Below are 21,425 nucleotides of genomic sequence, written 5' to 3' on the forward strand. Positions count from 1 at the left end.
AAAATAACACAATCGATTTTCGATGGAATTTAAATTTCCCTCTTTACATTTTGTTCTTTTTAAACGATCGCAACTCCATCTATGAATTGTGTCAGGTGGTTTTTTCATTTTCTCTTTTATATCTCTGTTTCTGTCACTTGTTCAACTTGTTTTTATTTTTATTTTTCCATTTATTATTATATTTTTGGTCTCTCTCTTTCTCTCTCTCAATTTACATGGAATATCTAAATTAAATGTAATTTTGTGTTAATTTCGATTAACTCTGTGCTTGGTTCTTCAACCAATTTAAATTTCTGTATCTTTAATCAATTTCTCATCTTGATATTCTATTTCTTTTTTTCTCTACCTCCTCTCGCTCTCTCGCTCTCTCTCTCTCTATTTGTCTGTCTGTATCTTTCTCTCTCTCTCCCTTTTTCTTTCTCCCTCTCAAATAATCTTGATTATCATTTTATATCAATATGTCAACAACCACTAACAATTTGAAACAAAGGTTTATTCGTCTTAGAAAATTTAAGCTTCCGGAGACTGAGGCTTTTGAATCTGAGGAACAGTATAAAGGTTATATGGAACAACGATAAAAATGAAAGAGAAAAACAATTAAATTAATTATTCTCATTACGCAATGTTAAGATGATCCCACATTCGCTCAGGTGATTACCCCCTCTAGGTGTGTGTGTCTACAATTGAGTTAATTTGTTTTTCTCTTGTTGATTGTTACCATCATGATTGGTCAATTCTAATTAATCGAGATTGTCAATTAAATGATCGGAGGCCATTTATGAGTTGGTGAGTTAAATTGTTCTCAACAAATAATCAACAAATCAAATGATAATCTAATTTGATTGTTCTTCTTATTTCAAACCACCTTACACCTTTTTTTTCCTATTGGTTATTAAGAAAATTTTTTTCTATTCTATTTTTTTTTCAGGTTTTCTATTTGATTTTTGCTTTGTTTATATTTTGAAATTCTATTTCGTTTCTATTTCTAATTTATGTATAGAAGGATTTCTCACCTGATTAATTATCTCCTGGTGTATATAGAATTATATCTCTCTCTACATGTGCACTACCCCCAACATCATCATGGATGAAGAGAATGACCAACAGATTCTTGATGGAATTGATGAAGACATTTTCAAGATAGACTATCAACTTGGATCTTTTGAGAGCTTAAATTATATTCTTGATAAGGTTGAAAGTGAACTGAGTAAGTATAATCAATAGATGTAAACAATGGTTAACCTTATGGTGAAAGAAAATATTCCATGACAGTTTCTCGTTGTTGGGTAAAACCCAAACCTCGATGGATTCACTGTGTATGCATTTTGCAACCGCAATTAGTGATAAAGCCTTTGGTGTGGTTCATGGTTATGTTGAATTATGTTCAGTTGAGGTTAAAAAGATTGATAATTTTCGTAAAAAAGAGTATAAAGAATTGTGTAAATATGTAACCAACGAGTGTTTTATACCCTGTTTGATAGATCTCAGCAAATCTTTATTTAACATTTTACTCAACTATAAACGCATTTTATATTTCCATCAATGTGAAATTGATTCAAATAACGCAAATACAATTAATCTGAATAACATCAACAATAATGAGGATCATTTACCTCATGAAAGTGAACAAAATAGTAAATGTCAACCATTGGATACGGGAAATGAAGGTGGAATCAGTGGTTATGGTGATGAAGGTGAAGAACGTTCAATTGCTGCAGCAACAATTACAACAAATTCAATAATTAATTCAGATAAAGGTGATACAAGTGACATTGAAGATGATACTGGTTGTGATGGTGGTGGACCTGAGGCTGTTAATGGTAATTCAGCTGATGAAACAATTGGTGAAATTGAAGAGGAAGAAGATCAAGTGGAAGCGGATTTTAATCGTCGATTCATTTTACAAAAACTCGAACATGGATTGGGACGAATTTGGCAAGAAGCACAACAAAAGTTACGACTTTTAGTTCAAAGTCATGACATGTCAACCTGTTCATTTGAAGAGCTTATGACAATATTGAGAATTTCCCGACGAATGATGGACATTGGATCAGAATTTTGTGACAACAATTCAACCGAATTTGAAGAAACCCTTCACGCTAAGACAGTTAATTATTTCAATCATTATCACAAAACTCGACTGGATGAATTACGAATGTACCTGGAAAATGAATCATGGACTGTGTGTCCAGTTAAAAATGGTTTCCAATGTTTTGACCTTCAAGAGTTTAAATTTCTTAAACCTTTACGTACTTATTCATTGGGTAACCTTTCATTAGCTGCTAGTGAAACAAGTGGACCACCAGGTCAAGGGTCACCTGAGAAGTGTAACTTTTTCCGTGATTCACTTTTGAACGATTCTTCCGGTGCAATTGAAAATCCTTTTGATAATATTTGCTTGGAAAATGAAGATGCAAGTGATAGTATCATCAGAGAATTGGAAAGGACAACCAATAAAGGAGGAGGTGGTGATGATACATCGGAAGATGAACTTGATGATGAGATGACATTAGATTCAAATAAAACAACAACGACAACAAATTGTGGTGATAATGATAAAAGAGTCAACAATTGTTACAATGAAGGACCTTTGGTGACCAATACAAGTCTTTACGTTGTTCGTCTCATCGGAAAATATATGCAGATCATGTTTCTCCTCCGGCAAATTGCATTTGATATTTTATTATCCATATTCCATTTATTTGATTACTATTTTTATACAGTTTACACCTTTTTCGCCAAGGAAATTAGCGAAGTTCGTAACAATTGTCTTTCCTTGCGTTTTAAATCCTGCCTTGCACGAATTGAGTCTTCAATGAAAACCGATCTGATCAATGAGACAAATGATCTTGATCAACATCCATCGACAATACAATCAATGGGCCTTATGGATCGTAATTTATGTCCTGAAAATCTTCATGGTTTAGCCGAGAGAATTGTCGGAATTGAATCAGTGTAAGAATCAGCGAAAAGAAAATTTCACAAACAATTAACTAATTTTGTTTCTCTTTCTATTCCCTTTTAGGATGTTCCTTGCTTCACAATTAAATACTTTACAACAATTTTTCCGAGATCTTATTCCATCTGGTAAACATTCAATTCTTGACAAATACTATTCACAGGTAACAATTAATTACTCATTATTGGTTGATTGTTGGTCGATTCCAAATAATTTAGTGAATAAGTTTTAACAAGTTGTCTTGTTTTCCCCATCAACAGGCTGTATCAGTTGCTCAGGACTTACGTTATCCTTGTTATATGTTGGTTGCAATTAGATCAATTAATATCGAGTCAATTTTATCAACAGTTGAAAATGTCCGTTGGGATTTAACGGAAATACCGACCATGCATAATAGTTACGTTGATTGTTTATTGAAGGAGATTCAATTGTTTTCCTATCGATTGGAAAAAATTTGCTCCTCACTTGAAGCTAAAATTCCCCAAGAAGCTAAAGATATGTTATGGTCATCAGTTCTGAAATTGGCCAATCGAACCTTTGTCGAAGGATATTCAATGGCCAAAAAATGTACACCCGCTGGTCGAGCTCTTATGCAATTAGATTACCAAGAATTTTTAACCAAAGCTGAAAAAATGACCGCAATCAAACCAATACCGGAAAGAGAATTGGTTGAAGAATATATAAAAGCTTATTACCTGATGGACGATGCCCTCGAGCAATGGTTAATGTCTCGTAATGAATATACCCAACGACAATTAGTTTCATTAGTTAATTGTATTGCCTCTGAGAAGAGAGTTAAGACTCGTCTTCTAGCCATCATTGAAAACAAATTTGATAATCAAAATTGTCCAAATTCAACAAATAACGAGACAAGACACTAAATTTAATTATCAACAAACATAATTACAGAAATTATAATTGTAGCTCTCTCTCTCTCATCTTTATCTTCCTTTCTCTCTTTCTCTCTTTGTATCTTACTTTCTTTTCTAACTCTAAATTGTTCATTCATGATTCTCAGCGATTCATTTAACTTTCGAATGTGCAAATGTTAATTTAATTTATATTCACAATCAAAACAATTAAACAAATTTTCTTGTTACCATTTAACTGAATATGATTTTAATCAATTGTTCGTGTTTTACAAGTTGTCAGATTTCAATTATAATAATCGAAGGGCCTGATGATTACAAAATTTAAATGATTTGATTTCAAGAGATTCAAGTTAACCAAATTTGGAGGATGTTGGTTCAGGCGTTGACTCAGTTCCAAGGTCACTGGTTACTGTCAAAGGTCACTGTTCGGCTAAATCAAGATCTCTATTTTTCAGCCATCTCGCAAGATTTTCATCACCTTGAAGTCCATCGAACGTTTCAATGCCTGAAGTTAAGATGAGATAATGAGATTTTACCTCTTCCACAGACCATGAGTGATTTTGGCTACTGGATTCAAGATCTTGGACAACAGAGTTTCGCGTGACTTTCCAATTCAATCGATGATCATTTCCTCTAATGAATAGACCGCACAAATTGCGCTGTTGGGCCGTATTCAACACTGGAACCTTATTCAAAGTATTCTTTTGATAATGGTCACCAACCCATTCAAATAGAGCATTTTCAAACTCTCGAGTGTACTTTTTGTAATCTCGTATTCCAAAACTAATTCTAACCATGTTTAGTTGGAATTGAAAACTTACAAACAAAATCAACTGATTTAAAAGTTATTGAGAGACAAAACGAAAATAATTATATCAAATTTCAGAACAAAGAATCAATTCTAAATAAACTGAAATTATCCAATGAAGTGAATTTCAATAACTGAAATTATCGATCTAGAATTAGGCTGTTAACAATAAGAATCGATCTAAAATCGTAAGTAAACTAGAATGGTTTCTATCCGGATGCGGAAGGAGACCTGCGATTAAGCATACAGCATACCTATGTACCAAACGCATTTTAAGCCTCGCCCTGAGGAACAAACTTTCTTACCACCCTGTAACTAGATACCGAAGTGAGTGAACATTAGCTAGCTAATAGCCAATTTCAAACCAAATGGCTTTAGCCAGCAGTCGCGTTCGCTTAGCCGGTTTATGGTCGCTTATCTTTTAAGTAACTTAGCTACCTCGAATCACCTTAAAATCATTCATTATTGGTTAAAAACCTATTTAAATATCGATTTAGATTATAGAAAAAATCTATTTGTGAAATTCTGCAAATGTTTTACCTTGATTATCTAGAAACAGACAATTAATTTTTGATTTAAAAAGATCAACTATCAAACCAAAAATACCCGCGCTAATCAAAGTTGCGATCTCAAAATTTTTTTTTTGATTTTTGGATGTTTCATAGACTCAAAGCACCTTTGAGTATCAAAGAAATTGATTTAATTAGTTAACTTTAGGTTTAATTGTTGTATTAATGCATCTTAGCCACTTTGATAAATGGCTAATTGGCTAATCGACTAATAGCTAGCTAAGGTTAGCTAATGGTTGCAAATTTGTGCTTTTAGCCGGCTAATAAAATCTTCACTCACTTCGGTATCTACCTGTAACTACTGCTCGGAGTAGTCAAGGCGACACTGAAGCGCCTCACATGAGTGACTATTGCCGCGACTTTTAAGATATTGTTCGTTCTGTTCATTGATTTATTCTTTTTAGTAGATACCGAAGTCAGTTTTTAGCCAAGTAACTGACTGACGAGAAAATCAAGTGGCGGTCGACTAAAGTCGACTGAAGTCAACTCGCGATATTTTGTCGGTTTAAAAACGCGAATTTGCAATTTTGATGAAATTTTTTGTACAGTAGAGTACTCAGTTAATCAGTTACAGTTAGTTGTTAATCATCTTTCCAATTGATCATGTTTCAATCTTAATTAGAAAGTAATCAATTAACTCAACTTTAAACTTGTTTTCCCTTCCAAATCAAATAGGAAATAATTGTTTTTGGCAAACAAATCAAAGTTAAATTACTTTGGACTTTGAAGTCTCACAACAGTCATAACAATAATATTATTTTAATGATCAACAAGATGGGTAGTAACTACAATTTAGAAAATAATTGTTAAAATATTGATATTCGAACACACAAATTCAATAAGTGATTTTTTTTCCTTCGATTATTAATTTTCCTTTCTGTTTAAATCTTAGATCCATTGGTAAACAATTAAACTGTTCGTTTGATTCCGAGTAAAGAGAGGGAAGATGATGTCCTATTGGAACTTTGGAAATGTTTTAATTGATTATATTTACAATCCTTTGTTGTAATATAATTTTTCCGGGGGTTGAGGCAGTTTCTTCAATTCTTCACGAAGTTCTGGTTCAATTTGGTCCAATAATATTGAGCTTTTTTGAGGGAAAAGTGCACAGCATAATGGAGTTGTGAATATTAAGCTGAATTTCCGGAGAAAGAGAGAAAAAAATATGAAATTTAATTCAATTAGAAGTTATAAACAAATTTCCGAACTAATAACTCACAAGAAACCACAGATTACGACTTGAAGTGGAGCATTGATCCAGGGCATTCGCCTGAGAAATCCTCTTTTCTCAAGATAGTTCATTAAAATAGGCGGTAAAGCTTGATTGAAAAAAAGAAAAGTTAGAATTAGTTCATAATCGTAGCAATTAAAAAAGAGACTAACTCATTCCAGGAGCAGCCATTCCAATTCTCGAAAGAACGACCTGAGTAATAGCCTTTTGCGCTGCCACTTTCGATTCTCCGACCGGGTTATTATTCTCGTCATAGAGAGTGATACCTTCTCGAATTTCTCTATTAACAAGAGAGAGAAAAAAAAGTCAATCAATGAGCCACAAATTAAGCAAGAGAATGACAGTGAATTAATTACTTTGATCGCATCATGGGAATGTTAACACAATTCGCCGCAGCGACAGCACAAAAAGGTACAAATCGACCGACCAGTGGGGGAGCTCTTTTGACTAAACTATTGAGACCCAAGGCAGTGACCAAAGCCCCACTCGTTGCGAAAGCATAAAGTACCTAATTGACTAATGACAGAAGCACAATTTGTATTAGATAATATTCAAGGTAAATCAGTTAATCTTTACGATACGACTTACGAAATTGGAATATCAGATGTTCCACTTCTATTAGTATAATTAACGACTGCATTGAAAGACTGATTAAACCATTGCCAAAAGATTACTTGTTTAGTGCTCCTGAAAAGAGATTAAATAAAATGAGAGAAATTGAGTTAACCAAGAAAGTTAATCAAATGAGAATTTGGTTAATTGATCCTACTTGTAAAAAGTTAACATGCAACCAGTAATGAACATATTCATTGGTACTTGAGCCGACATCCGACCAATAATGAGTTGTTTTTCCCCTGTTTCCGGATGATGAGCACTGTCATAAAGATATTTGTAATACCAGAGTTGATCCTCGGTTAATGGGCCAATATCTTTACCATTTCTGTAATAAATACAGTTGATAATTCAGGGTAATTTGGAGTGTTGATTGTTGAAGAGAGAGAGAAAGTTCAATTAGATTCTGACGATATTCCCATGAGTGAATGAGTTTGGATTAATTTTCTCATCATTCTGCTAACCTGTAATCTTCAACAACTTGTTTAGCCTTAACAAGTTCAGATGAAGGTTTGAATAAATTCAATGGATTGGTGACAACGAAAAAGTGTTTAGCTCGACCCAGGTAAGTACTTTGATCGTAACGAGGCGATTCAATGTCTATCATCCTTTTGGCAATTACACTTGGTGCTGGTTCCATGTCGTCAGATGTGATATGTAAACAGTGGATTCAGTAACCAGGGTGTAAACAGAAGATACTATAGAGAGAGAGAGAGGAAAGGAAAAAGAACAATTTAATAATCAGTTAGTAAGGTAGAAGAAGAAGAAGAATTTGAAAATCAATGAAAACAACTTCTTGATGATCAATCATTTATCCATTGAAGGACATTGGTTCAAAAACGATGTGTTCATCTTGAGAGATAAGATATGATTTGAGAGAGAGAATGAGAGAGATCACAGGAAATTTAATCATGTTTGATGATAATGAAGATGGAAGAGTAAGAAAAACTAGATATTAGAATCGTAATCAACTCTAAAATTATCTTGAAATCTTAAAGAAAAAGGCAATAGATGCTAAGGGAATGTCTCAACTAACCAGATAACCCAAATCTCTACCATAGAACTACCAGTTGAGGTTATTGAGCAATTTTCTTGTTACCAAGTAATCAGTCAATTAATAGTAATCGAGGAAGAATTTGTTACAATTGTAAAAACAAAGTGATTACTCTCATTGAAATTGTAATACGAGACCAGAATTTTCTCAATAATTTGATTGGAAAAAAAATCTGCTATCTGTTTACTCTCATGTTACTGCCTGATAATTGTATCCACGTATGTGAATATGTGGATGGATATTGGTTTGTTATTATATACGAAATAATTGATTCTATTGAATTAGAGTTAATTGAGGAGGAGCAGAAATTACTGATGATCTTACCTGATGGAAAAGCTGAAAGAGGGAAAATAAACAAGAGAGAAAATGATTGACGAAATTAAAGATTTATCATAAATGCACGATGATGATTGTAATCTACAAGTGTATTCATCAAGATTTAACAATAGGGAACATAATCTGATGAAGATAAATTCAGTGGATTGATTTAATTCACAGAATTGAATTAACACCTTAATCCCAACGAATTGGAAAAAATCACAACAAAATTGTAAATAGAATAGAGAAAAATATTGAAACAAGGAAAATCCAATGGAAGAGACAAAATTATCATGGGAAGATGAAGATTTTGCGTTGTGGTAACGATGAAGATGATGATAAATGTGAGGGAGAGAAAGAGAATGAGAAATAAGTGAGAGAGAGAGAGAGAGAGAAAAATAAAGAGAAAAATGAGAAAAGTGATGAAGAAAAAAATAAACAAAGTCTATGAGAAATTTCTGGTTGCTAGGCAACCGAAAGGTTTAATTTCGTAACCAAATTGAACGATAAATTTAATTGCTCTTTCGAACATGATAATCACAATTGATTCAGTTCTTTTAATTTTATCCTTTAGTTACAACCTAAGCCAGATAATTAGAACAATATAAATCACTGTTAATCTTTAATCATAATCGATTCAATTGTTGTTAAGGTTATGAAAATCGTTTGAGATTAATATTAATGCAAACTAATCAAAGATCATGTTGAAATATTAATCAACATTTAGACGAAATTGATTAGTTGAATTAAAACAAATTCTTAAATCAACTTGGTGGTTATCAGATATTGTCTGTATTAAGTTCTGAAACTGAATTGAATTTTTTTTATTCATTCCAATCAATAAATATGATAGACAAGTTGGTGCAAGTTGAATATTTTTACTGATTCAGTTAATTAGTTGATACAATTAGTAGTTTTAAATCATAATTTGAGAAAAATGATTATCTTATGATACTTGTATTGGTTGGGTTTTATTGGAACAACGATCGTTGGGTGGTAACGATTTAAATCGTTGGGAGTTTTTGAATTATACTATTTAGATTAATAGACTTTGGGAAAAGGTCTTGAGATTTGAAGCCAACATTTATCGGACCATTTGCCCTTATTTTCATCGATAACGTGAACAGCGTAAGCGGGTCTCGGTTTATCTGAGGTGTTCGGTTGACTCCGATGAACCAATGCACCGTCGAAGACTAAACAAGACCCTCGAGGAACGGGAACTGGGACGAAAGCGGAATCTTCAAACTCTTTTGGTGGACCATCGAATGCTACCTTAACGCCATTCTCATCAACTGAACGGATGAATCGACGATGAGGTGGTTCTACATGAGAACCTGGAATAACCTCAAGACATCCGTTTTCTGTGGTCACATCGGTCAATGCGATCCAAAGAGCGCAAAGACTGTCAACTGGTTCGGTGAATAAAAACTCAAGATCTTTATGAGGTGTCACTTCTGAACCAGTTCGAGGATTTTTAAAAACAACGATACCTTGACAAACGGCTGGATCTTGATAGTTGATCGCTTTTAGAACACTTTTAACCCGATCGTTAAAGGTCACTTTGTAAAACTTTTCATTGCCCAAGTGAAGACCATGGCCGAGCTTTTGTAAACAAAGACTTCGAGGTAAAATGAGTTCGCCTTTTTCATTAAAAGCTTTTTGCTCGAAAAAGAAACCCGCTTTATCACCGGAGGCCATATAATAATCCGTGGGTCGATGTAAATTACCTGGGGCAATGATACTACGATGCTCGTTTAGGTCCAAATTTTCAACGATATCTTTCATTTCCTTTACGAGTTCATCAACTTCTTCTTGAGAGAGAAAGTTATGAATTAAACCATATCCATTTTTATGGTAATCTTTCAATTCTGCCTCGTAATTAACCATAATTAGTGGAATCTAGAAAAAAATCAACAAAGAAACAATCAAATAATAATCAAAAATAACAATTAGTAAATCAAGAGGAGGAAAACTTAATAAGATCAAAGATTTAGATTCAATTGAACAGAGGGAACAAAAAAGTTAATCAAATTAGTCTAATTAACTAGATAATTACCTGATTGGTGATAATTTCGTTGAACAGGTAAAATAAAATGGACAATTTGTTAATTGTTCACTTCTAATTGTGATCAATTGTCGTTTTCGATCGGCTATTTATATACTGACATCGATGGTGAATTAAATTCAATTGGAAGATCGTTGAGACTCGTGATCATGATAATCAATTGTTTTGACACGTTTATCAACCTTTTTTAATTGTTGATCATCCCTCTAACTGGGTTGATTAGTTAATTGTCAATCCTACTTATTATTATTATTGTTGAATGTTGGTGATCCTTGAGATTTCAATGACTAATCAATTGTGATTAAAAACAAAATCCAGTGCAAATCAATGCACCACCACCTCGATGATTATCAATTAACGAGAATTAAACATCGTCAAGATCAAGTCGAACGATTTTAATTGTTTTAATATAATCTATCAATTCAATCAATTCAATTGATGAGTCCATTGTTGTTATACTTTGATACCAAATTGATGATTATTTTTCTCATCAATTGAAAATTCAATTGATTACTTGATTAGTGTGATAACTTTTTAATTTGTCTGCTCTATGAGCTAATTAATCATCACAAGGTAACTTTAAGTTTGAACTTTTGCCAAGTTAATCAATTCATTGAGATTTTCATAATCTCAATTGATTAACTAATTGTAGAAAATCAGTTTAGTCTATCTACTTGATCAATGAAAAGAGACACAGACTCATATTCAAAGTTAATCAATTCAGATTTAGTGCTCACCGACACAATTAGTGTTAATTATGAGTTCGAACGCGAAATTTACAGCAATTGTGCTAATCGAATGTGACCTTGTTGTTATTCCGTCAAGTAATCGACGATCGAGATGAGAATATCGCTCGAAATCAGGTAAGTTTTATCCTTAGGAAATTCTATAAAAACTTATTCTTTTTCATTTTTTCTCTTTGTATTAATCACATCCAAATCGATAATCTGAATATCAAATCCAATCGATCAATTAAATCCGAGTCAATGGATTAACAAATCTTTTTACTCAACTTTTCAAGATTAAATTCTATTATTTGAAATTAGTTAATCCATACCAACAATTAGTCTCAATGGTGAACTTTAGTTTTCGTTGAGACAAATTTTTCTTCTTTTGGTTTAATTGTGATTTTAGAGCAATTAAATCATTTCTTTGATTAATTTATTCATTTTTTCATATATTTTTTGTTTTCATCTTCAATTCCGTTATTCTTATTATTTTGTGTATCATCTAGTAACTTTCGTTTCTTTCGTCACCAAAAGTCGTTATAAACGTAGATCAAGTAATGATTTAAATCGTTGGAGGAATTAGATTAATAAACTCTGGGAAAAGGCTTCGAAAGCTGAAGCCAACATTTATCAGACCATTTGTTTTCGGCTTCATCAATGAAATGAACAACGTAAGCGGGTCTCGGTTTATCTGAGGTGTTCGGTTTACTCCGATGGACCAATGAACCATCGAAGACTAAACATGACCCTCGAGGAACGGGAACTGGGACGAAAGCGGAATCGTCATATGATCCTGGTGGATTATCGAAAGCTGCCTTGACTCCGTTTTCATCAACTGATCGGATAAATCGACGTCGGGGTGGATCTACATGAGAACCTGGAATAACCTCAAGACATCCGTTTTCTGTGGTCACATCGGTCAATGCGACCCAAATAGCGCAGAGTCTATCAACTGGTTCGGTGTATAAAAATTCAGCATCTTTATGGGGAGACACTTCTGAACCAGTTCGAGGATTTTTAAAAACAAGGATACTCTGACAAACGGCTGCATCAACAAACTTAATGGTCTTTAAGATGCTTTTAACCCGATCATTAAAGGTCACTTTGATAAACTTATCGTTTTCAACGTGAAGACCATGACCAAGTTTCTGTAAACATTGACTGCGAGGTAAAATGAGCTCACCCTTTTCATTGAAAGCTTTTTCCTCGAAAAAGAAACCCGCTTTATCGCCTGAGGCAAAATAGTAATCACTCGTTTGTTTCAAATTTCCAGGGGTGATGATAGCACGATGCTCGTTTAGGTCCACATTCTCGACGATATCTGCCAATTACTTGATGAGTTCATCAACTTCTTCTTGAGAGAGAAAGTTATGGATTAGTCCATATCCATTTTTATGGTAATCTTTCAATTCTGCCTCGTAATTGACCATAATTAGTGGAATCTAGGAAAAAAATCAAAAACAACAGTTAGTAAATCAAGAGGAGAAAAACTTAATAATTAAAGATTTAGATTCAATTGAACAGAGGGGACAAAAAACTAATTAAGTTAACTATAGTCTAATTGCCTGGATAATTCCCTGATTGTTGATAATTTCGTTGAACAGGTAAAATAAAATGGACAATTTGTTAATTGTTCACTTCAAATTGTGATCAACTGTTGTTTCAACCGACTATTTATGTAACGAAAGAGGCTAAAAATCCGGTTCATTTTGTAAATCATTTAGATTTGTTATCATGATAATCAATTGTTTTGGCACGTTTATCAACCTCTTTTTTAATTGTTGATCATCCCTCTGGGCTGATTAGTTAATTGTCAATCCTTCTTATTATTACTGATGTTGGTCCTTGAGATTTCATTAACTATAAATAATATGAAATAAAATTCAGTGCAAATCAAATCAGGATGTCAATTACATTGTTGTTATATCAATACTTTCACATCAAATTGATAAGCATTTGTTTTCCTCGGTTGCAAATTCAATTGACTAGTGTAATAACTTTTAATTTGTCTAGTTTAGATACTCTATAAGTCCTAACTGATCATCATCAAGATAATTTTAAGTTTGAATTTTTGCCAAGTCAACCATCATAATCGTAATTAACTATTGTGGTTGATCAATGAAAAGAGACTCATATTCATCCCTCTATAAAATATTCAGATTCAATTCATTTGTATTGATTGGCCGATCGAGCATAAAATTTGCTCAATCAATCAGTGACTTTGATACATCATTTCGCCAAGGAATTGACCATCAGAGTGAATTAAAGTTGAATTTTCTTCTTGTGATAAGTAAAAAGATTAGCTAATCCATCGACTTTTAACAACAAATACTGTAAATTGATCAATTGAATATGGAAATTAAATGATCGATTGGCTCACCTTCAACACTCATCTTAACCTGAGGGAAAAACTTTTGAGAATATAATTACCATTCATGATAATTCATTCGTTTTTAGAGACATCTCAGGGGGGGAACTCACCTAATCGAGGCCACTCAAACGATGGGAATAGAAAGTTTCGAGCTTAATTCTGACCCTTATAATCAAATTTTCTCATTAATCACATCAACCTTTAGTCTCGAAATCCACACAAACCGTTCCTTGTGTATTCGAAAACATATCCTGCAAACATCTTTGTGATAAATCAACTCGATCTCGAAAAATCGGCCACTTCCTGAAAATCCCCAAACTTTTTCTCCACAAAATAAAAAAAAAGAGAAAATGTTAAACAGAAAATTGAAATTCCCGCGAAAAGAATTTGTTACTAAAATGTAACCATAGCAACCAACATATGGCCTCAGATGAGAAATTGAGTCAATTTAATTGAGTTTTCGTTGAGAAAAAATTTTCTTCTTTTGGTTTAATTGTGATTTTAGAGCAATTAAATCATTTCTTTGATTAATTTATTCATTTTTTCATATATTTTTTGTTTTCATCTTCAATTCCGTTATTCTTATTTTTGTGTATCATCTTATTTGGCTTCTTCAATTCTCTCCATCATCTAGTAACTTTCATCTCTTTCATTGTTTGTACAGATTTACGTAGATATTTATTATTTACTATAAATTCATCTCTTCTAATTTCACCTCTTTTGCTTTTTTTATACTAATCAGTCCATCAAAACGATCATTTTTTCATACTTATTATATAAATAAGTGTACATATATATATAAATTTATAAATTATTTCATTAATTGTATAAATAATCTCATCAATTTTTTTGTTCTCTTTGAGCCAATTTTTTTACATTACATCATTCATAGTCAAAATGTCTTGTTGGGATAAAAGAAAATTAACTGAAGGTTTATCTAACGTTTCCAATGGAATCAATCCTGCCAATAACCATAAGGATGACAAAGGAAGTGTCCAAGGGAAGATTGAACCTGGTAATCATGATGGTGGCGGTAAACTAAGGGTTGAAAAGATTGTCTATGGTTGTGAAGGTGAAAAAGGAGTAAGTGATAGGATCGAGAAAGAAATGATTCCTGAGGTATCTTTTGGTGAGATAATGAATGAACAATATGCATCTTATTTGATGGAGAAAGAAGGATTACCAGGAGAAAATTTTACCAATCAACTGGTTAATACGACCGAGACTCTATCAACTGATTTAAACGATGATAGCAAATTATTGAATCCAATTGAAACAGTTACAGGTGATTTCCAAATTCCAGATGATAATGAATCTACTGACAATGATCTGCTTTTGGCTCAAATGCTACAAGAAGAGTTTGACAAAGAGTTCAATGATCACCTTGAAAGGTAATATATTTATCTTTTTCTACTTGTTCAATTTTCCAATTTATCATTGAAACATTTAAAGATGAGGTAATAACAGCTACTTGTTACATTTAACCATAGATTCTGTCATCATTCAGGTTAACCTAATGTTAATTTAACCTGTTTTCTATTTCCTTTTTCAGAAGATTTTCTCTCTTTCAATTTGTTACTTGAGATCATCAAAGCCTAGGAATTAATTTAGGTTTTGTTTTTGTCTGAATTAGTGGAATAGTCAATCATTACCACTTCAACTATTTCCTTTTCCAATATTTTATCTTATAGATTTTTTCCTTCATTCTTTTTATTTCTAATTATCTAATAATTTATCTTTCTCTCTTTTCACCTGTAGCCAAAAGGAAACCGTGACAACAACCAATAAGCAGGAAAGTGTCAGTGTATCTTTTTGTCCTTCTCGTCCGATTCCCAATTCATCAACAAGTGAATCTGACGTTGAAGATGATACAATACCTGGTGGGGAATATCGTGAATGGGATTCATTTTCCAGTGTTGAGAAAGGTACATCAGCAATTACACTTGGAAGAAAAGGTTTTGCTAAAAATGCTGAAGGTTCTTACACCACGAAACATGACCCAACGGTTTGTGGTCGTCGGAATGCTTGTCGAGTGATGGATTTTGATGTCGCTGTTAAAACAGGTACGTTCAGGATCTTAATTGTTATGACCATTATTTATCCAAATCTTTATCTCTCATATTTCTATCCATCACATTTACCATCACAATAACAACATTCATAGAGAAAGAGAAAAAAAAAAGATTGAATTTAAAACCCATTCACAAAATTGAACTGAATTTAAGTGACTATGAGTAATTGATCATTTGACTCAATGATCTAAATGACTTTGATTATACGGATATTCAGGAAGTTATCCCGTTATTATTGATGAATATTAACAGAAAATAATTAACTATCATTATCCTCTTTATCAACCACTTTGTCACCATCAACATACTCTCATTTTGAATTGGTTTTGTCTCAATTTAAGATAACAATCAAATTGATATTTTTGATATAACATAGGAGACGGTGGTGGGTTTGATATGAAATTGAACAACAACGTTTTCAATGCCCTCAAGGTTCATTCAAAGAAGGAAAGTAAACGAGCAGCTCGACTTCGCCAGGCCAAGGAAAAATCTACCGTTGAACATGTTATGGATGAAAAGACTCGTCTTTCCCTTTATAAATTGCTTAATCGTGGTATCTTGGATGAGGTTAACGGTACAATTTCAACCGGTAAAGAATCACATGTTTACCATGGTATTGGCGGTGACCCCGAGAAACAGATAACCTGTGGTGAGGTGGCAATTAAAGTTTACAAGACAACCCTAAATGAGTTTAAAAATCGTGAGGCTTACATCAAAGATGATCATAGATTTAAGGATAAATTTTCACGGCAAAATCCACGCAAGATAATCCATTTATGGGCTGAAAAAGAGATGCACAATTTAATCCGAATTAAGAGAGCAGGTATCCCTTGTCCCGAAGTTGTTATGCTAAAAGATCATATTCTTGTGATGAAATTTATTGGGATGGATGGTAAACACGCTCCATCACTGAAAGATGCTAAACTATCATCAACTCAATTATCTCAAGCTTACCAAAATGTTGTTGAGGTGATTAATTATTGAGAATCAATTTGATTACCTCAATTGATTTAATTTTGTAAATTCATTTTTCTTTCTTCAAAATTTTCTGTTTTAGATAATGAAAAAGATGTACGGTAAATGTGAATTGATTCATGGTGATTTAAGTGAATACAATTTACTTTGGTATTCCAACAAAGTTTGGGTTATCGATGTGAGTCAATCGGTTCTCACTAATCATCCCTTCTCACTCCATTTTCTTTCGCGAGATTGTCTCAATGTTACCAAGGTAAATTTTTAATTTTCGATTTTCGATTCTACTTACTTTGTTCTTTTTCTAATGTTATTCTTTTTTCCATCTTTTTTGGTTAACAGTTTTTCGAAAAATGTGGCCTACAAGAGATCAGATCAAGCGGTGAACTTTTCTATGATATTACTGGCAAAGAATTGGAAGGAAATGATCTAGGAGATATCGATCATCTTGCTAATATAGTAGATTATGAACGAAACGTTGAACTATTGACCTATGGAGTAAACAGTAAAGTGGACAATTTCGAGGAATTGTTTGAACGAAGTGTCCTCGAAAGGGAAAACGCTGCTCTCAACGGAAATAACAATAAATATCAATCTAAAGGAACACCTTGTTACTCATCTTCCTCTTCCTCTTCAACTGGATCATCATCAAATGGTTCTCGAAAGAAACGACCATCTCATTGACCGAGGACTAAAATTAACTATCAATGAAAATTTAATCAACTGTGAGAAGTAAACAAAAAAAAACGCTCTTGAAAAACGAATAGAAATTCAAAAAAAAACAATAAGAGTAACAAAATATTTGAAAAAAAAATTCGAGGTTCCAATGGGAAGCCAAATGTTCACCTTCGATCGTCAAATGTACAAAGAAAGTAAAAATCACCAAAAAAAAAAGACAATTGGACATTGTGATGGTCAAGAAAATCAACTTAACTGTCACAATATCGTTAATTATAACAATCTCGGATTTAATCATTGGAAACCTAAATGATCCTGATCAGTTGAATCGCAATCACTAATTAAACCTTTCATTGTCTAATTTATAACGTTAATTAGTTGGAGAGAAAAAAATTACAACCAAGTGATACAAAATTTGCAAAAAAAAAGTCAACTCAATAAAATTAATGTGGCAATGAAATCTCACAATTAAATCTAATCAAATGGTTTTAATTTCACTAAATCAACTTGATTTGTTTATTATCCAAGTTTAGGTTTGATTGAATGAGAAAAACAAAACTCATTCAATTGTTACAATAAAATAATTTCCTCTGATTTAATCGAGATAATTTATCTTAATTACTTTGATCGTAACATAGATGACAGAATTACTGATAAATTGTAACTGTTTATTGGATAGAATTAATTTTCCAACAATCAACTGTTACCAATCACTAAATCAATATAATCAATTGTGATGAACAATCAGCAATCAAATTGATTGTTTATCTTACCTACACCAAGTAAATCATGAAGATGAATCAACTAAAATAGTCATTAATCTATTGATTATCATAACCAATACAATGTCAATCATATTTAATCAAACAATTTCTTGATTATCATTAGATAATCAAGATAATCAGTTAGATTGATTTTCTTTGATTCCGAAAATGATTCTCAGTTTTTTTCTTATGAGATTTTCCCTCATCTCATTTCTGTAAACACATAAGTCGATATAAAAACGAACTGACTTTTTCTTGATTCTCTCAGTGATTAATTGATTTAGTTACTAATTTCCATTTTCTATTTTGTTACTATCAACTTGTTGAAGGATTGGAAATCAAATTGTGATAATTAAATAATCAAAAGAGTTTGTTATTCATGTTGAGAGATTTTATTTTCTAATCCTATCAAGTTAACTCTCTGTTGTTTTGATATTTTTAGTTGGTACTTTTTTCATCCTTTACATCATCATTTTCATCATTTTCTCCTCATCATCATCTTCGTCATCATCCTCGTCATCATCCAGTCTCTGTTCAAGGTTATTTGCTTGAAAAATTCGTATAATTAACCTTGATAATTAACTCATAGAGTTAAAAACACGTTTCAGTTTGGTTTTCTCGCTTCTCTTTTTCCCTTCTCTTATTAACTCTTTTGATTTTTCAACAATCAATTCTAATTGTTTCAATATGGTTAATCAATATGGCCGATGTATTAACTTCTCCGCTGGACCTTCAAGATTACCTGAAGAGGTTAGTGATTAATAAATTGTCTCTGAAAAGAGAATAAAATTTGTTCTTTTCTATTGTTGCTATGATGCATTTGATTTTCTCTTTGGAGAATTTTTTTGTTCTATTCTTTTTAACCCTTTTTCTTTCTGTGTCTCTTTTCTTTCGGTTTTTAGATTTTGGTAAAAGCTGCAAGTGAATTACTTAATTATGAAGGATCAGGATGTAGTGTTATGGGTAAGTAAACGTTAATCTTTCGTCAATTGTCATTCTAATTGTAACCAAGATTAATCTGTTAATCTCTTTTCTTTCTTTCAGAGCTTAGCCATAGATCGGCTCAATTTAGTAAGATAATCACTGAGGCGGAAAATGATTTAAGGGAATTATTGTAAGTATTTGTTTTCTTCTATTGGTTTACAATTGAATTAATTTTCTTTGATTAACCTTTAAGGTCAGTGCCAGACACTCATGCGATTCTCTTCTTTCAAGGAGGTGGAACTGGTCAATTCTCAGCAATCGCCATGAATTTATTATCTAATCCCAATGAATCTGCCGATTATCTTGTCACTGGTTCCTGGTCAAAAAAGGCGTTTGAAGAAGCTGCAAAATATGGTAAAGTGAAACAAGCCAATCAACCAACCAAAGTTTTCACCTCAATTCCAGATTCATCTACCTGGAATATATCACCGGATGCCAAGTACGTTTACTATTGTGCCAATGAAACCATTCATGGAATTGAATGGCACGAATTACCTAAAAGTGTGCCAGAAAACATTCCTCTTGTCGCCGATATGTCATCTAATTTCATGACTCGAGCTGTTGATGTCTCGAAATACGGTTTAATCTTTGCTGCAGCTCAGAAAAACATTGGAATCGGTGGATTAACGGTTGTCATAGTTCGTAAAGATTTAATTGGTAAATCACAACCAATTACTCCAGTTACCTATGATTACAAACCGATGTTCGATAACAATTCACTTTACAACACTCCACCTTGTTTCGCGTTAGTATATATCGTTTTACATTTTTAAATCATTGATCAATTGTTACAATATCAATTTCTGATTGTAAATCTTTTTTTTTCCTCATCTATTTTGTAGTATCTACATGACAAACCTTTACTTGAAATGGATCAAAAAAGAGGGTGGACTTGCTGCTATGGAGGAAAATAGTAAAGTTAAATCGAAAATGATTTACGATACAATCGAAAATTCTAATGGTTATTATCATTCACCAATCGATGTTAACTGTCGAAGTCGAGTTACCATCCCTTTTAGAGTTGGTGGACCAACAGGTAATTCCGACCTGGAAGCCAAATTTCTCAAAGAAGCGATATCGGCCGGAATGATCCAACTTAAAGGCCATCGATCGGTTGGTGGGATACGAGCTTCGATTTTCAATGCCATCTCCATTGAAGATACCAAAACATTGGTACAATTTATGGAGCAATTTATGAAAGCTAATCCATTATAAAAAAAGATTGTTTCATTGAAACCACTAACAATTAACGAGACAATTGAGAGAATCTATTAATTAATTCTAACACTAATCCTGCCAACTTTATAATGAGTTAGCCAACAAACAAAACACAAAAATCAAGTTAACACAATAACAATTAAATGATTTATTACAATGACAGCTTTATGTATATTTAATCAACCGCTAATTGTTGGTAAACATTTTTTTCTCTTCTCTCATTCAACTGGATTAAAGAGTTTAGGTCACATCGTCATGTCAATACAAAGTCAATTCAATTGATTAAGTATCTTCTTCATCAATATTAACCTTTCACTTAACAATCATCCTGAGTCACTTAAATTGCCACAATTTAACTTTAAAGAGCTGCAATGAGAAAAAAAAGAGACAACAATCAAACAAAAAAATCTAATCACATTAATAACCAATGAAGCCAAAAACTGAAAATTATGATCAACTGTTGACAATCAATTATTCAATCGATGACGTTTTGTAATTGTTGATTTAATTGAGATCAGTTGAATGATCGATACTGATCTTAATCAGTATCACCAAAATTAACAATCAATTCTAATGATTGGAGAGCAAAAAAAGAGTAAATTGTTGATAAATCGCGAAAAAGAAACTAAATCAAATCAAGAAAGTGAAACAACAAGAGATCATTTTTTTTGGAAACTTTTTCGCTTTTCATTCAAACTTTTAATTTCTCTTTAGCTAGAAATCAATTAAAATGAACTTTAATTCAATTGTCTGAACTTCGTTTTTTTTAAAAATCCAGTTTAGTGACAAGAAGAAAAAGAAAATTCGAATGAATCGAATTTTGAATTTAGAGAAAAGACTTTGGAATATCCAAAGTTCCATTGTAAATGGAGAAAAGAACTTTTTGTTTATTCTTTCATTTCATTTTCTCTGCATCTCTCACATCGCGTTAATTAATTGATTCTGTGATCGTCACATAGGAAATGATAATCTTTGATTCTCTCCATTGGTTGAAAGATTTACTGTTATTCCGATCACTTTCGATTTCCTTTGAATTCTGTCTCCCGACCAATAAATTTCTATTTTTCATTGTTTGTGTGATTTTCATTGAAAATTCGTCGATATGATTTCAAGGGGAAGTTGGAACTCGACCGGAGAACCAAGATGGGAG

General features: G+C 32.5%; 6 protein-coding genes across 11 annotated transcripts; 3 read left to right on the forward strand and 3 right to left on the reverse strand.

The window, feature by feature from the left end:
* The first annotated feature begins 121 nt into the window (after nucleotides 1–121).
* LOC128387653 (syndetin-like) lies at nucleotides 122–4,061 on the forward strand. 6 transcript variants are annotated; one of them, XM_053346892.1, is made up of 5 exons: nucleotides 122–786; nucleotides 929–1,207; nucleotides 1,482–2,955; nucleotides 3,026–3,122; nucleotides 3,220–4,061. In XM_053346892.1, the coding sequence occupies exons 2-5, from the start codon at nucleotides 1,060–1,062 to the stop codon at nucleotides 3,838–3,840; spliced, it is 2,340 nt and encodes a 779-aa protein (XP_053202867.1). In that variant the 5' UTR covers nucleotides 122–786; nucleotides 929–1,059; the 3' UTR covers nucleotides 3,841–4,061. The 6 variants fall into 6 exon arrangements, with proteins under 6 accessions (XP_053202867.1, XP_053202866.1, XP_053202868.1 ...); XM_053346891.1 differs by having other exon boundaries at nucleotides 1,001–1,207; XM_053346893.1 differs by having other exon boundaries at nucleotides 1,004–1,207.
* Nucleotides 4,062–5,951: 1,890 nt separating this feature from the next.
* Nucleotides 5,952–8,810, reverse strand: LOC128387701 (sideroflexin-1-like). The gene is given in 9 exon segments (XM_053346952.1): nucleotides 5,952–6,343; nucleotides 6,428–6,527; nucleotides 6,592–6,719; nucleotides 6,796–6,942; nucleotides 6,944–6,955; nucleotides 7,028–7,126; nucleotides 7,209–7,379; nucleotides 7,516–7,749; nucleotides 8,430–8,810. Coding segments are annotated over 8 exon segments (978 nt in total). The 5' UTR covers nucleotides 7,692–7,749; nucleotides 8,430–8,810; the 3' UTR covers nucleotides 5,952–6,198.
* A 475-nt stretch (nucleotides 8,811–9,285) lies between these two features.
* On the reverse strand, nucleotides 9,286–10,641 carry LOC128387703 (phytanoyl-CoA dioxygenase domain-containing protein 1 homolog). The gene is made up of 2 exons (XM_053346954.1): nucleotides 10,480–10,641; nucleotides 9,286–10,322 (listed from the first exon to the last, which is right to left on the reverse strand). The coding sequence occupies exon 2, from the start codon at nucleotides 10,308–10,310 to the stop codon at nucleotides 9,465–9,467; it is 846 nt and encodes a 281-aa protein (XP_053202929.1). The 5' UTR covers nucleotides 10,311–10,322; nucleotides 10,480–10,641; the 3' UTR covers nucleotides 9,286–9,464.
* Nucleotides 10,642–11,800: 1,159 nt separating this feature from the next.
* LOC128387682 (phytanoyl-CoA dioxygenase domain-containing protein 1-like) lies at nucleotides 11,801–13,653 on the reverse strand. Its single transcript, XM_053346925.1, has 2 exons — nucleotides 13,647–13,653; nucleotides 11,801–12,447 (listed from the first exon to the last, which is right to left on the reverse strand). Exons 1-2 carry the CDS (start codon nucleotides 13,651–13,653, stop codon nucleotides 11,801–11,803), a joined length of 654 nt encoding a protein of 217 aa, XP_053202900.1.
* Nucleotides 13,654–14,090: 437 nt separating this feature from the next.
* On the forward strand, nucleotides 14,091–17,908 carry LOC128387693 (serine/threonine-protein kinase RIO3-like). Its single transcript, XM_053346940.1, has 5 exons — nucleotides 14,091–14,978; nucleotides 15,346–15,650; nucleotides 16,036–16,628; nucleotides 16,717–16,887; nucleotides 16,974–17,908. The coding sequence occupies exons 1-5, from the start codon at nucleotides 14,485–14,487 to the stop codon at nucleotides 17,313–17,315; spliced, it is 1,905 nt and encodes a 634-aa protein (XP_053202915.1). The 5' UTR covers nucleotides 14,091–14,484; the 3' UTR covers nucleotides 17,316–17,908.
* A 394-nt stretch (nucleotides 17,909–18,302) lies between these two features.
* On the forward strand, nucleotides 18,303–20,435 carry LOC128387700 (probable phosphoserine aminotransferase). The gene is made up of 5 exons (XM_053346951.1): nucleotides 18,303–18,823; nucleotides 18,976–19,036; nucleotides 19,118–19,187; nucleotides 19,251–19,802; nucleotides 19,900–20,435. Exons 1-5 carry the CDS (start codon nucleotides 18,761–18,763, stop codon nucleotides 20,270–20,272), a joined length of 1,119 nt encoding a protein of 372 aa, XP_053202926.1. The 5' UTR covers nucleotides 18,303–18,760; the 3' UTR covers nucleotides 20,273–20,435.
* Nucleotides 20,436–21,425: the final 990 nt, after the last annotated feature.

This window comes from Panonychus citri, unplaced genomic scaffold, assembly GCF_014898815.1.
Source record: "Panonychus citri isolate SS breed McGregor unplaced genomic scaffold, ASM1489881v1 Contig00092, whole genome shotgun sequence".
Lineage (NCBI taxonomy): Eukaryota > Metazoa > Arthropoda > Arachnida > Trombidiformes > Tetranychidae > Panonychus > Panonychus citri.